General features: G+C 37.1%; 2 protein-coding genes across 5 annotated transcripts; one reads left to right on the forward strand and one right to left on the reverse strand.

The window, feature by feature from the left end:
* Positions 1-1,810: 1,810 nt before the first annotated feature.
* Positions 1,811-8,396, forward strand: LOC124113079 (myb-related transcription factor, partner of profilin-like). 2 transcript variants are annotated; one of them, XM_048380732.1, is made up of 7 exons: positions 1,811-2,236; positions 2,510-2,575; positions 3,600-3,696; positions 3,886-3,955; positions 4,136-4,249; positions 4,439-4,553; positions 8,358-8,396. In XM_048380732.1, exons 1-7 carry the CDS (start codon positions 2,058-2,060, stop codon positions 8,368-8,370), a joined length of 654 nt encoding a protein of 217 aa, XP_048236689.1. In that variant the 5' UTR covers positions 1,811-2,057; the 3' UTR covers positions 8,371-8,396. The 2 variants fall into 2 exon arrangements, with proteins under 2 accessions (XP_048236689.1, XP_046329288.2); XM_046473332.2 differs by lacking the exon at positions 8,358-8,396 and having other exon boundaries at positions 4,439-5,106.
* LOC124112234 (putative nuclease HARBI1) lies at positions 5,337-7,494 on the reverse strand. Of its 3 annotated transcripts, none has more exons than XM_046472258.2 (4): positions 6,724-7,494; positions 6,167-6,289; positions 5,821-5,949; positions 5,337-5,555 (listed from the first exon to the last, which is right to left on the reverse strand). In XM_046472258.2, the coding sequence occupies exons 1-4, from the start codon at positions 7,272-7,274 to the stop codon at positions 5,339-5,341; spliced, it is 1,020 nt and encodes a 339-aa protein (XP_046328214.2). In that variant the 5' UTR covers positions 7,275-7,494; the 3' UTR covers positions 5,337-5,338. The 3 variants fall into 3 exon arrangements, with proteins under 3 accessions (XP_046328214.2, XP_046328206.2, XP_046328221.2); XM_046472250.2 differs by having other exon boundaries at positions 5,815-5,949; XM_046472265.2 differs by lacking the exon at positions 6,167-6,289 and having other exon boundaries at positions 5,815-5,949.
* Positions 8,397-12,748: the final 4,352 nt, after the last annotated feature.

The raw sequence follows: 12,748 nt of genomic DNA on the forward strand, positions 1-12,748 counted from the left end.
AAACAATCATTAGATGAATGTTATCGTTCAAAAATATTTTAATACAAAAACAAGTGAACAGATTCTGTAATAGCATGGTTAATATTGGGAGATGTTTTAGCATTTCCATTTTCACAGAATCGAAGGCATATCCTTTCATGACTCAGATCAGCTTGTCGTGATTTAAATTCACATAAAACTGATTCATGTCAAATGACCTATCCCGCATGTGTGGGACCTGTTATAAAAATACCATTCATTACTTATTTGTGTGTCCAAATTATGCTATTATTAGAAATAATAGGTATTATTATACAGCATGGATATGACATAAGAAAGCTTTATATGGAATTGTTGAAAATTATGTACAGGAAAACATTGAAATAAATCAATCAATACGTGCATTTATCTCAGAATCTGGTAGATTTAATCAATATGGACTTCTCCTTCATTATCTACTTATAATCAGATGATTACATTATTGCTCAACTGATAGTTTGCAATAGTATAGAATTAGTATTTTATTAATACTTATGTTGTATTTCAGCATCATTTAGATAAGCCATCGGCTTGTTTGCAAATCCAGTTCACTATGAAAAAAATATATGTTTTAAACACATGTAGTAGAACATATTGCAATAGTTAAGACCCGAAAAGAAGTTATGTGTAGGATCTTCAAAATGGTATCCACAAGAGCAGGTTGTAGAATCATGTTGGTGTTTGTTGTTTAACTCTGCACTCAGCCATATTCCAGCTATATGACGGCGGTCGGTAAATAATCATGTCTGGACCATACTATCCAGTGATTGACATCATGAGCATCGATCCACACAATTGGGATACAATGACATGGATCAACCAAGTCAGCGAGCCTGATCACCCGATCCATTAAGTTATCTCTCACAACTAGCATAGGTTGATCATGTTGATGGGGACCAACTTCAACTTGGAATCCCCACATGAGTAAGTATGCGGCTGTTAGCTTTGTTTGATGTTTAACGCCACACTCAGCAATATCGCAGCTATGTGGCAGGAATCAAACCTGGGTCTTCAGCACGAAGAGTGAACGCTTCAACCGCTAGGCTACCCCACCACCAAAAATTCCCCCATGATAAAGTTGTCATCATGGTTATTGTTCAACTAGTTGAAGTGAAAATGTTCATACCCTTAAAATGTCTTATCTTCCACTTCACGATGATCTCTGATGCAAAACTTCCCTGTTATTAAAGCTGTTCTTGATTCTTCAGATCTGGAAAAATATGTTGAGGCTATTAATCATTCTCACAGAGTACAGGGAGTATATGAAATAAGACAGTGAGTCACATTAGCATACAAATTATCCAGTTAAAGTAAACATATTTCTACATTATATACATAAGCAAATACTAACATATGATAGACAGGCTACTTGTCATATAAAAATATAATTATTCATTTACTTACATGTTGGCTATAAAAGTTAATGTGTCACATGTGACAGGCTTACATGTGGTAAATTACTTTAATACGTGATCATTGTAATATTCACATATTCCTTACCTTAATGTGTCACTTCAGCTGCCAGCATGACCTCAGCTGCAATCTCAATATTTGGCCAGTTTTGACGAAATGACCGATCGTGTTCAGTGTATAAGCTGGGCCTCGTCTCTAATAAAACTTGGCGCAAGTTGACGACACGCATAGAGAGCCGGGAACCAGCTTATGTCGTGTTAACCTGGTTCCCGGCTCCCTATGCGCGTCGTCAACTTGCGCCAAACAATAATGTGATATTAGAGACGGGGCCCAGCTTAGTGTTAACCCGGAACAAGCCATTTTACCCATATCCCCCTACGGTCCAGGGTCCCGTTCCACAAAGCGATCGTAACTACAATCAATCTTAGAGACTTACGTCGATTATAAAATCGTCTTAGCTAAAGTTTACGCCCGTTCCACAAAGCTATCTTAGGGCGATTGTAACTTTACAAGTTCTTAAGTAGCCGATCTTAACAAAGATCGGAATCTTCAGCCATGAAGATACGAAAGTTTCCCTAAGAGTGGCCTCCCTTGGTCATGTTTAGCAGACGACACATTGTCGAAATATGGCCGAATCACAGACCTCTGTCGGCGTCAAACGCGTTCGTCGAAGCAATTTTTCAGCAAGCGAGATCGCTGTCCTTGTGGATGAGGTGTCTGTGCACCACACAACACTTAATTCCTCATTCAGCTCTACCGTCACCAGTAAGCTGAAAGGCAGCATATGGGAGGACATCGCTAACAAGTAAGTGAGCTGTGGACTGTCACTAGTGTCAGAATGTTATCTGATATAAAAATAAGTCAATATACGTACCCCAACATGCACCATACCTTTGAAATAATAAATATATTCGATTTAATATTAAATTCAGGTAAATTGGATATAATAGCAAAGCCTAGAAAATAAACTCTATACCTTAGTACAACAAAAACTGTAACTAATGTAACTGCATTTTGTCCAGTCTGTAAAATAAAACATAAAGACCCTGCCCTTCCATAATTCCAACATCATTTACAGGATCAATGCAAATACGGCAAGTTGCCGATCAGCAACCGATGTTCGGAAGAAGTGGAATGACATCAAGTAAGTCAAACAAACGTAAAGGTATAAAAACTTTGGCTATCTTCTCTAGATTCTACGTATGTTCCCCTATATTATCTGATATTCAATATACTACTGTAGTAGAGTAATGGTACTTATGATGTATTATGTATATCCATATCATTTGACATTCTAAAAATATATGATCCTTGAGAGACGCCAAGTAAGTATGAGGAAGATATTTGCAAAACACCTTAAAATATTGATTGAGCTCAGCACCCTCAGATGGCTGAATCAGTACTGATGAGTATCAGGTTCATCATCCATAAATTACAGTGAGTGCCCATTTAGATTTGCATACATTTTCTATTTCAACAAGTGTGATGGGTTCACACATTTATTATTTCATCAAGTGTGATGGGTTCACACATTTTTGTTATTTCAACAAGTGTGATGGGTTCACACATTTATTATTTCATCAAGTGTGATGGGTTCACACATTTATTATTTCATCAAAAGTATGACGGGTTCATACTTTAATGTGCATAATAACTAAGTGTATATTTTTAATATTGAAATAAGATGTAATGAAGCTTTTGAATGGTAGTCTTTAGACATCGGTTCGATTCCGGTCAAAAGCAAATACATCCAGAATCATTATTAACTGCATGTATTGTTATTTTGTGATGCAATGTCATATTTTTAATATCATCATTATTGTTATAATTGTTGAATGTTTTCTAACAAATTACCTCAGTAGAAATATAAAGATTATTTTTAGTATTTTAATTGTGATGTTATTGGGACATGTTCACTGAAATAATAATTGATATGTTGCTCTTAATATAATATTTAGAAAATACAGAAATATGTAATGTAATACATTCCAGATGTATACCATGCAGGAAGATAGGTACATGCATGCATAATATAACATACTATGCATATTGATACTGTACATGTACAAGTAATTACCAGTCATGTAACCTTGACACATTGTACTGAGTACATCTCAAAATCTGTTCACTGTATATATATTAGTAAAATACTACTACTTATTCAACAGATGCCAAACGAGAAAGAAGGCCCAAGAAAAAAGGAAAGAGGCATGTAAGACTGGAGGAGGTCCATGTCCTGCTACCCTGTCGGAGGTGGAACAAAAGGCACGTATTTAAAGTAAACACTTGTTTGATAATGTGATTATATTCACAATTGAGTTTGTAATATCTATCTAACCACAGTTATAGCTGAAGGTGTCAACATAATTATGTTTCAATGAAGGATATGCAAATCAAGTAATGGTTCTTATGACTGATGTAATATTGAATAATAATATTTCATTGGTATCACAGGTACTCTCACTGATTCCAGCCTGTCAGGTTGATGGCATCCAGGGAGGTTTGGAAACATTTCTTAGTGAAGGTAATACAATAAAATACAACATTATAATGCTGAAAGCTACGAGTGTGTTATGCTTATATCCTCTTAAACATAAGAATTATATGTTCATGTACTTAATTTGTACAGGAGTATGAATTTTGCTTTTAATATTTCATTTAAATGTTTTATTTTTAACAACAAGAAAATCTCTTTATTTTAAAGCGTCTAGTGATACAAGTGGGGTCACCATGCCAGTCGAACCAACATTGGCAGATGAGCCTGTCCTTGCAAGCCTTCCTAGTGAGGAAGCAATCACTGAAACAACAGTGCATGCAGGTGAATATTGTGGTGAAAAATGAATATAAGAGTATTATCCTAAGATCATTAAGTACAGTAAGTAATATACATAAAAAAGTATATTATTTTGCATAAACAGACAAATAGAGCATGTACTTTAAGAGCATCTGAGGAAGTATTACCAAATCATTCCTTTCAATGTCGTTGTCAGCTTTCTCCTAATTCCAGGCAAGAAGTGTGTGAAGCGACCCACACAACATGCGGACCAAGTCCTTACAATTGTTGATCTGGAGACCAACAAGTTATCAGCAATAAGGGAGCTTGTTTCAATCCAGCAACACAGGTGTGAGATGGAGAGAGAGAGGTTGACATTGGAGAGAGAAAGGCTACAGATTGAAAAACGTAGATTAGCTCTGGAGGAGAGAAGATTTGGAAGTTTATCTTTTGATTTTTTTCCTGACACTACTCAATCCCCCTCCAATTGTGTTTCACCAACTATCAAACTTAATTGAAAACTTTCTTTTATCCACATCTTAAATGTGTGTCTAAAAATGTTCAGATGCTTTTTTGTTTCGATGAAACTAACAAAATATGGAATATTACTTAAAATATAAGTTTTAATATCATTCACATTATCCCAGGGGAGATAATCTGAAAAACAAAAGGTATAGCAGTGCAGCATGCAGTTTTGTTATTGTTAATTAGTATTTAGCAGATGTGTAAGTCTGATGTTATTTAAATGAAAACCTATACTATTGTTTGTGGCAACAATTCATGATGTTTAAACAAAATTGGAAAGTAATATGCCACTAGACAATGTTGTCATGAAACCAACAATAAAATGTTAACTGAAATGTTTTGATTTATTCTGATGTCAATGGCTCACATACATAGATGTCATATCAGTTGTATTGTAAGAGTGTTAGACATTACATTTAAACAATAATGCATGGACAGTATTCATATATTAAAATAAAACATCTGTTTAATTATGAAACAAAATTGTATTTGCACAAGTACACACAGTTTGAAATTCAAATGTTTTTATCAGTTGTATTAAACATCCAGAATATACACTTGTTCCTGTCATTATTGTAATGTTCTCAAGAATTGTGAATCAGAGACAGTTCATGAGAAATAATGAGCAATCAGCTGAGCTCTGGCCTGATGTCCATCTTGAACATTGCCCTGGTAGAGGACGTGGGCTTCCTGGTCTTCTTCCAGCAGTTGTGGTAATGGCACTTTCTGATCCATACAGAAATTGTGCAACTTGAACGCAGCCATGATCACTTTACAGTTTTTGCTGGTGGAAAATGGGAGGCACCCCGTAGATTTGTGAAGACATCTGTTATACATGAAAGAAATATTTTTAACAAAGTTGAAGAAAGGCATGTGAAAATTTAGTTGTGTTTCTGAATTACTTGAAATTAATGTATTTTCGATGAACTGAGGAGAAATCTATACTGAAAATACTACATATGAATCTTCAACTTCATCATCAATAAATTTCAAATTATTGAAACATTTAAATAGCCAAAAGTATACATGAACTTATTCGAATTCACAACTGCTTATTAAATTCAATTTATGAATTTTTTTGCAACCTGAACCTTGACTTTAGAACTCCAAATGCTCTCTCAATGGTGTTTCTTGTTCTGCAGTGTGAAGAGTTGTAACGCTCTTCGTGTCTTGTTTTTGGGTCAAGTACAGGTGTTAGGAGCCATGGTCTGCATCCATAACTGTAACATTATCAAAACATATTACTCACATTGTCGATAAGGTGACCTAGGCCAAAACTACTTTTCACAATCACAGCTTCAATCAACTTAAGATATTGTGATGTATGTTAAAGGTTTTTATAAGTTCAGTCAAACTCATTTGAATAACACATTTAAAAAAAATATATTTAAAAATTCAATTGTGTAATATACCAAAAATATTATTGCAAATATTTACCCAGAGTCTCCAAGAAGAAATCCATCAGGGCAATTCCTATTAAACTGGTCTCCAATGGAGCTGTTGGTTAGAATTGATGCATCATGGGCTGAGCCTGGCCATTTTGTAACAACATTAGTAAATCTGAAAACAGTAAGAACAAAGCCCAGATGACAATATTTCAACATACAGACATTATGAAGGGTTTATACTATGGACAATAAGTTACATCCTTTTTATTTTAATGTGATGTGTAACACTGTCACACTGATTTGAATCATATGTCAAGTGGTTATAATAAATAACTGTTTTACACAACAAAGTAAGACTTTTACATGTGTGATATCCTTAAGTAACCCAAAACGTACCCCACTAAATAATTGCTTATTGCCTATTGGCTTATAGATATCATGGGCGTGTCTACTGAGAGGTACAATGCCAAGGTCGTTTCTAATGTAAACAGGAAGTAAATTAGTAGAAATAGGCTCAGACTTGATCGCCACATTTGTCTTTATTCTGATACATTTGCGTGTTCTTTTTATTCTCTGGCATGGGGGAGGGGGCACTGCATAAATTACCTCAAGTTTGCATCGCAAATGGCTTGCACATTAATGGCATGGAAGCCCTTTCGGCACACGTATGCTGCTTCCTCATCGGCAGGGGGCCTCCTGATCGGCACTAGTGTCCCGCCTATGGCTCCGATGACACGGGGGAATCCGGCAAGTCGATAAAAATCGTGCTTCACATTACGTAAATTGTCAAGATCAAAACAGATATTATTGATAGAGTTGCAAATGGCGTCTACAGTCGGGTGAAACACCCGGGACACACTTGACTTCACAGTCCCGTGAAGGTCGCCCAACTCAACGAAAAAACCACCCTTGCTTAAATATCTCAAAGTCAGGAGTAACTTCGTTTCTGGGGAGAGGGAATGTGAACGCTGGGTTGCTGGTGTAATGGACGGAGAGACTGCTTCGAGCAGTTTCAAGAGGGCGTGGCGTGGCATACGATATCGCGCATACAGTTCATCGTCAGATAACGTATCCAGCTGCCGGGTGCGGTCTCTAAAAACCCTTTCTTTGTGTAAGACACGGTCCATTTCCTTGCACATCATAATAAAAGTCGCCATCTTTGTTGTTATGGTACACTATTTAAGATCGATTTTAGCGATCCTAAGTTGGTCCGGAGCAACTTAGCATTTTGATCTTAACTTACAACTCTCTTAGTTAAGATTGCTTTGTGGAACGGGCGGCCGATCGTAACAAAAATTTAAGATCGCGTACTTAGTGAGTTACAATCAACTTAGCCCTAAGATCGCTTTGTGGAACGGGGCCCAGGGCGCCATTTTAGAACATGGATGTAAACAAACCTCGTGTATCGATATACACTGTGATGCTTGATTACGATAAGCTTACCTCGTGTATCGATACATTGTTCTCATTCACCTCCACCACGGAAATGCCGGCCGAAGTTCCTCTCAACCATCCACAACGCGGAAGTCAACAGTATTTGGAAAGGCGATTGGCATTGCCAGGTACGTAGCAGGGCTTCGAGACCTTATGATTTCTGTGCAGAGATCTTATGGAACGGATTGATGTAGATATTTTCCTGCTCTACATACTTTACCGTAAACGCCAAGGGTCCTTTTTTTAGTATTATGGTCAACTGTTTGTTAGCATAAGGGGCGTAATGGATTTGTGGTCAAAACAAGATGAACCAAATTAGATCCGCTCTTTTATAGATAATGAAGAAAAGTACCAAGATCTAGGAACGGTTATTAACTCTAAACTTTCGTGGGATGCTAATACAGATTATAATTTACAATAATGGCCACCAAAGACTTTATTTTTTTTACGCTTAGGATATTGTTATAATTACACTGTTATGTCCTTGTTTTGTATAAGCTTCATAACTTAATAATTCAATATTTCATGGAATGACTCTGACCTTGGCGAGGATCTTTTTTGCAACAAGTGATTCCCTATGTAAAGTGTATGTTGAATGACCCTGGCTTTGTTGTCAAATAATTGTTTGACAGTTGTTAAATATGGGGTTAAGTTTTATCTCTGAATGTTTGGGATGAAATATTTTAATAAGGACAGTTCTACATGTTCTAAGTTGGAAACTCAACTGGGGCCTTTTCAATTGAATTCAATGTACAGCATGTACAGTTTGGACATTTCTGTAATGTGAATGCTACTTATGTTTGCAGAATGTCTGGATGAATGAATGAGTCAGTCATCTGCACAGCATCAATGGAAAAAGGGAAGCAATGAGGAACAAGAGAAGAGTAGTGAGTGGTAAATATTTGAAATTATTCTGTTTGGTTCATCATGTTCATGTAGCTATTCTGCAAATATTTCTTCAGTTTGCTTGTTCTTTATCACCTGTTTGCATGGATGGCCTAATTATTAAAGGAACCACAGCTTGCTGTGCATAGTTGCATCTCTTGGGCTTGACAGAAACCGATGGTCGCGGGTTTGAATCGAGGGTAGCATCATACACTTGCTTGTGGGTTTCATCAAAGTGGTAAACATGTAAGACCTGCATCACTTCGGGCTTTCTTCCCACATCAAGCTTACATGCCGTGATATAATATAACTGGAATACTGTTCAAAGAGGCGTTAAACCCAATTCACTCATTTAACACCACATCCAGCAATAGTTCGGCTAAATGACAAGGATTATAAATTAATCAAATCTCAAATCTCAACTAGACAAACCAGAGATTAATGTTATGAGCTCGATCCAGACGCACCGATGATGACTGTTATGGACAACATCCCACGTTATTGGGTACGATTACGAGCTTTCAATGAGCCCACTTGCTACCTCATCTATTACTTTGGCTTGTATGGCAAGCATAGGTTGCTAGGAACATTTTTAAGAGATGTCAGTTAATGATTGTTTCAACTCATCAGCATGGAACAATATATATCTCAAATGTTTGGTATATAACAAAACTCAAAGATGATAAATTAAGTGAATTTGCTGCCTTTTATCTGTAAGTACATGTTGCAACAATTCTTTTCTTTTGCTACAATCTTTATACATAATTTTGCAGAAACTGAAGTCCAGCTTGAGATACCCAGATGACAGGTTGACAGTCTGGAAGGACCCTTCCAGATATCCGAAGTGATTGGCAGACAGCGATGAGGAGAGTCCTGTTATTTCAATGGGAGCCTACCGAGAAGTTATATGCCAATTGACACTGGGACACACTCCCAAAGGGTGGTCAGGCTAATGTGAGAAGACCAACCAATGCCAAGTCGGAGTGGGACCCTTCAAGGACGTTGAAGAAATTATTGTCTTTGGTCATGTGGTAATCACTTGAAAGGAATGATGTTTGCGACTACTTGTCTATAAATGTGGACCAAATAGAATGTTCACAATTCTACAAACACAATGCAACAGGGATAGAGCCCATCTGGCCTCCCCTCATCCTGGTTCCTGTTTTTCCATGGCAATATAGAAGGAAAAGGATGTTTGAGGGCAAGTAACTCTGAACTGGTGAGCATGGTCTGCTGATGCTTTCAAGCGAACAGTTATCCCGCTCTGTTATGAGTATTGAAGAATAGGAGGAAAGTGCATACTGCATCAGGAACCATTATGTGAACACTGTTCAATGTGTGATATATGTATATAAATAAAAGAAATTGATAATTTGTTTGTTGTTTGTTTCTTTAGCCAGCTGTGTAAATGGGGATTTTCCAATATTTTGCCTCAGTTTGATAGCCACAGTTATCGTATGAAACCATGCATTGCTTGGACATCTTTGGAATAACACATTGACCTGCTATGTCAAAGGTCAATGTCAAAGGTCAATGTCACAGCCAGACAAAAAAATTGTTAATGGCCAAACTCTTCCTTAGGGCAGGGATAGAAGTTGGCAACAGGTCATACACTTACTTTTTATCCCCCCGGCATATAATACAGGGGATATATCGATCAGCCTGTCTGTCCGTCTGTCCGTCCGTCTGTCCGTCCGTAATCATTTCCTTTTCCGGGGCAGGATTCCCAAACCATTCAGTGTATTTGATCGAAACTTGGCAACTCTTATCAGGCACATACTGAAGTGGTGCCTTTTGATATTTTGTGATTTTTCTAAGTTTAATTTTTTTTAATTTTTATGGAATGAAGTTGGACATAGACTCAATTGAGGATGGGGTTCGTTTCCGGGGCAGAATTTGAAAACTATTCAGTGTATTTGATCGAAACTTGCCAAAGGTATCAGGCACAAACTGAAGTGGTGCCTTTTGATATTTTGGGATTTTTCTAATTTTTATTCTTTATTTTTTTTATGGAATGAAGTTGGACTTAGACTCAATTGGGGATGGGGTTCGTTGCCGGGGCAGAATTCGAAAACCATTCAGTGTATTTGATCGAAACTTGCCAAAGGTATCAGGCACATACTGAAGTGGTGCCTTTTGATATTTTGGGATTTTTCTAATTTTTATTTTTTATTTTTTTTATGGAATGAAGTTGGACATAGACTCAATTGGGGATGAGGTTCATTTCTGGGGCAGAATTCGAAAAACATTCAATGTATTTGATCGAAACTTGGCATTCATATGGATGCGACCATGGTGGATCTTTTGTGGGTAAACAATGTATGCTTCTTAAAGAACATTCAACTGTTGACTCATTACATACATAATTGCACATTTACTAGTGGTTACTTTACAGACAGCTGCCGGGGGGATATGTCATCTTTCTGATGACTCTTGTTCTCTAATGTGCCTTTTCCTGCAGAAGTCTAAATAACTCTTATACATATAGTTGTATATTATTGTCATATGTTTGTCAATATTACACTGAATGAAGCACTTTACAATTGTTTTTGAAATAGTCGCAACTGATATTGAAGGTCAAATTAGCTTTCAATGTCTTTCAGTAAAAATGTTCACAGTAACTGAGGAACAGCCCTCTGTAGTGTGATGAAATCTGGTACATGTCACCCTCAGAGTGAGGCATATTGTGTTTCAAACTTAAATGAAGCTGGTATGCTCATAACAAGTACTTGTACCTTTACAAATAATCAAATTATCATCTCACTAGGACCAAAGGCCCAAGTGAGCACACAGTCGATGAGTTTATACTTTCACTCAGAATAATCTGGAAGTCTGAACATGAAATTTAAGGATATCATCATACATGTATTAGAACTGATGTTTGTTCATTAAACAGCTTAACATCTAAAAAGAATTATAGATGAAATTGAAAAAAATTGTCTTTTCCAAAAGTACATATTTACCAGAAATAAGACTTCTCGAAAAATTGCATCCGGATACCTGCCGGATACCTGCCGGATACCTTCAGCAATGTTCAATTTTCATGGTTAGTTTCCAATATATATTTAGGTGTTTCACACTTAATTGAACAAAATGCACCCCCAAATTGTGACATGTTTTTGGAAACTCAGAATGAGGTATCCGGTGCCGGATCCTTGGACACCCAGATTGAGGTATCCGGTGAGGTATCCGGTGCCGGATACCCGGATTCCAGGTGGCATACTTTCAGGTGAGGTGTCCATGCCGGATACCACGGATCTGGTATCCGGCAAGGTATCTGCCACCGGATACCCGGACGCGTTTTGGGTAAGTGTCCGGTGGTATCCGGCAGGTATCCGGATACCGGAAACTGCATTTTTTTTGCTGTGATTGAAAACCCAATAGCTTGAGCAGTTCGGTAATTCACCCTGTCTAAATTAATATATGGTTTCCCTCTATCTCTCTGAAGTGTAAGGAACTTGCATACATTTCTTAATACAGACTCCATGTCGTGCACCATGGTTATGGCTATGCAAGTGTAAAGTAACATGCATCGTGGGAGTAGTATCATTTTAGAAGATGCTCATCTGGAATTTTCTCCAAACGATTTTTGTGTGTGGATCACATGTTTTATGAAGACTACATTATTATCGTTATAACGGAGTCCCGTGCGCATATTTCTATAGTCCGTTTCAGACTGCCATCATTGGACTTAGAATAAATTTCCGACAGTACTTGTTTCCTTGATCTGACTTCCGGAAAACGACGTCAAATTCTGGGAAAACTAAAGACTCTCAACTAAATCGAAGTTGTTCTGATATTTATTGTTCAACTTAATATTTAGTTAACGTGATATCCATTTCCCCAATCCTAATGTCACGCGTTTCAAATTTGGGATTGAGAAAAAAAATGTATGGAGACTTTTTACTGTTATGTAAATAAGACACGTGGCGTTACCACAACTTCAACAATACTGATGTGAATAAAGTCTGCACTGAAAATGGTTGCAAGCATGGTGACAGTGTGAGCAAGCTGAGTGAGGTCAAACGTTGGTTTGAAGAGTATTTCAGTTTTTCACGACGTGTCGAATTGATGGAGCCCGTAAGGGATGCAAAATTGCAAATGCGAATAATTCAATTGCAAAAACATAAAAGCTGATTGTGCTCGACAAATGCGTTTTTGATGATCTAAATGTTTGGGCTTAACAAGTTTACATAATCGAAGACATATCTACAAATTGCGGAGACTAAAAATAAACTAGACTCAGATAGTGCCATTTGATTAGGTTACTAATATATGTACATTGAAGCACTTGGACTATGGATCTTATATG

Source organism: Haliotis rufescens, unplaced genomic scaffold, assembly GCF_023055435.1.
Source record: "Haliotis rufescens isolate VD_foot unplaced genomic scaffold, xgHalRufe1.0.p SCAF_32, whole genome shotgun sequence".
NCBI classification, from domain to species: Eukaryota; Metazoa; Mollusca; class Gastropoda; order Lepetellida; family Haliotidae; genus Haliotis; species Haliotis rufescens.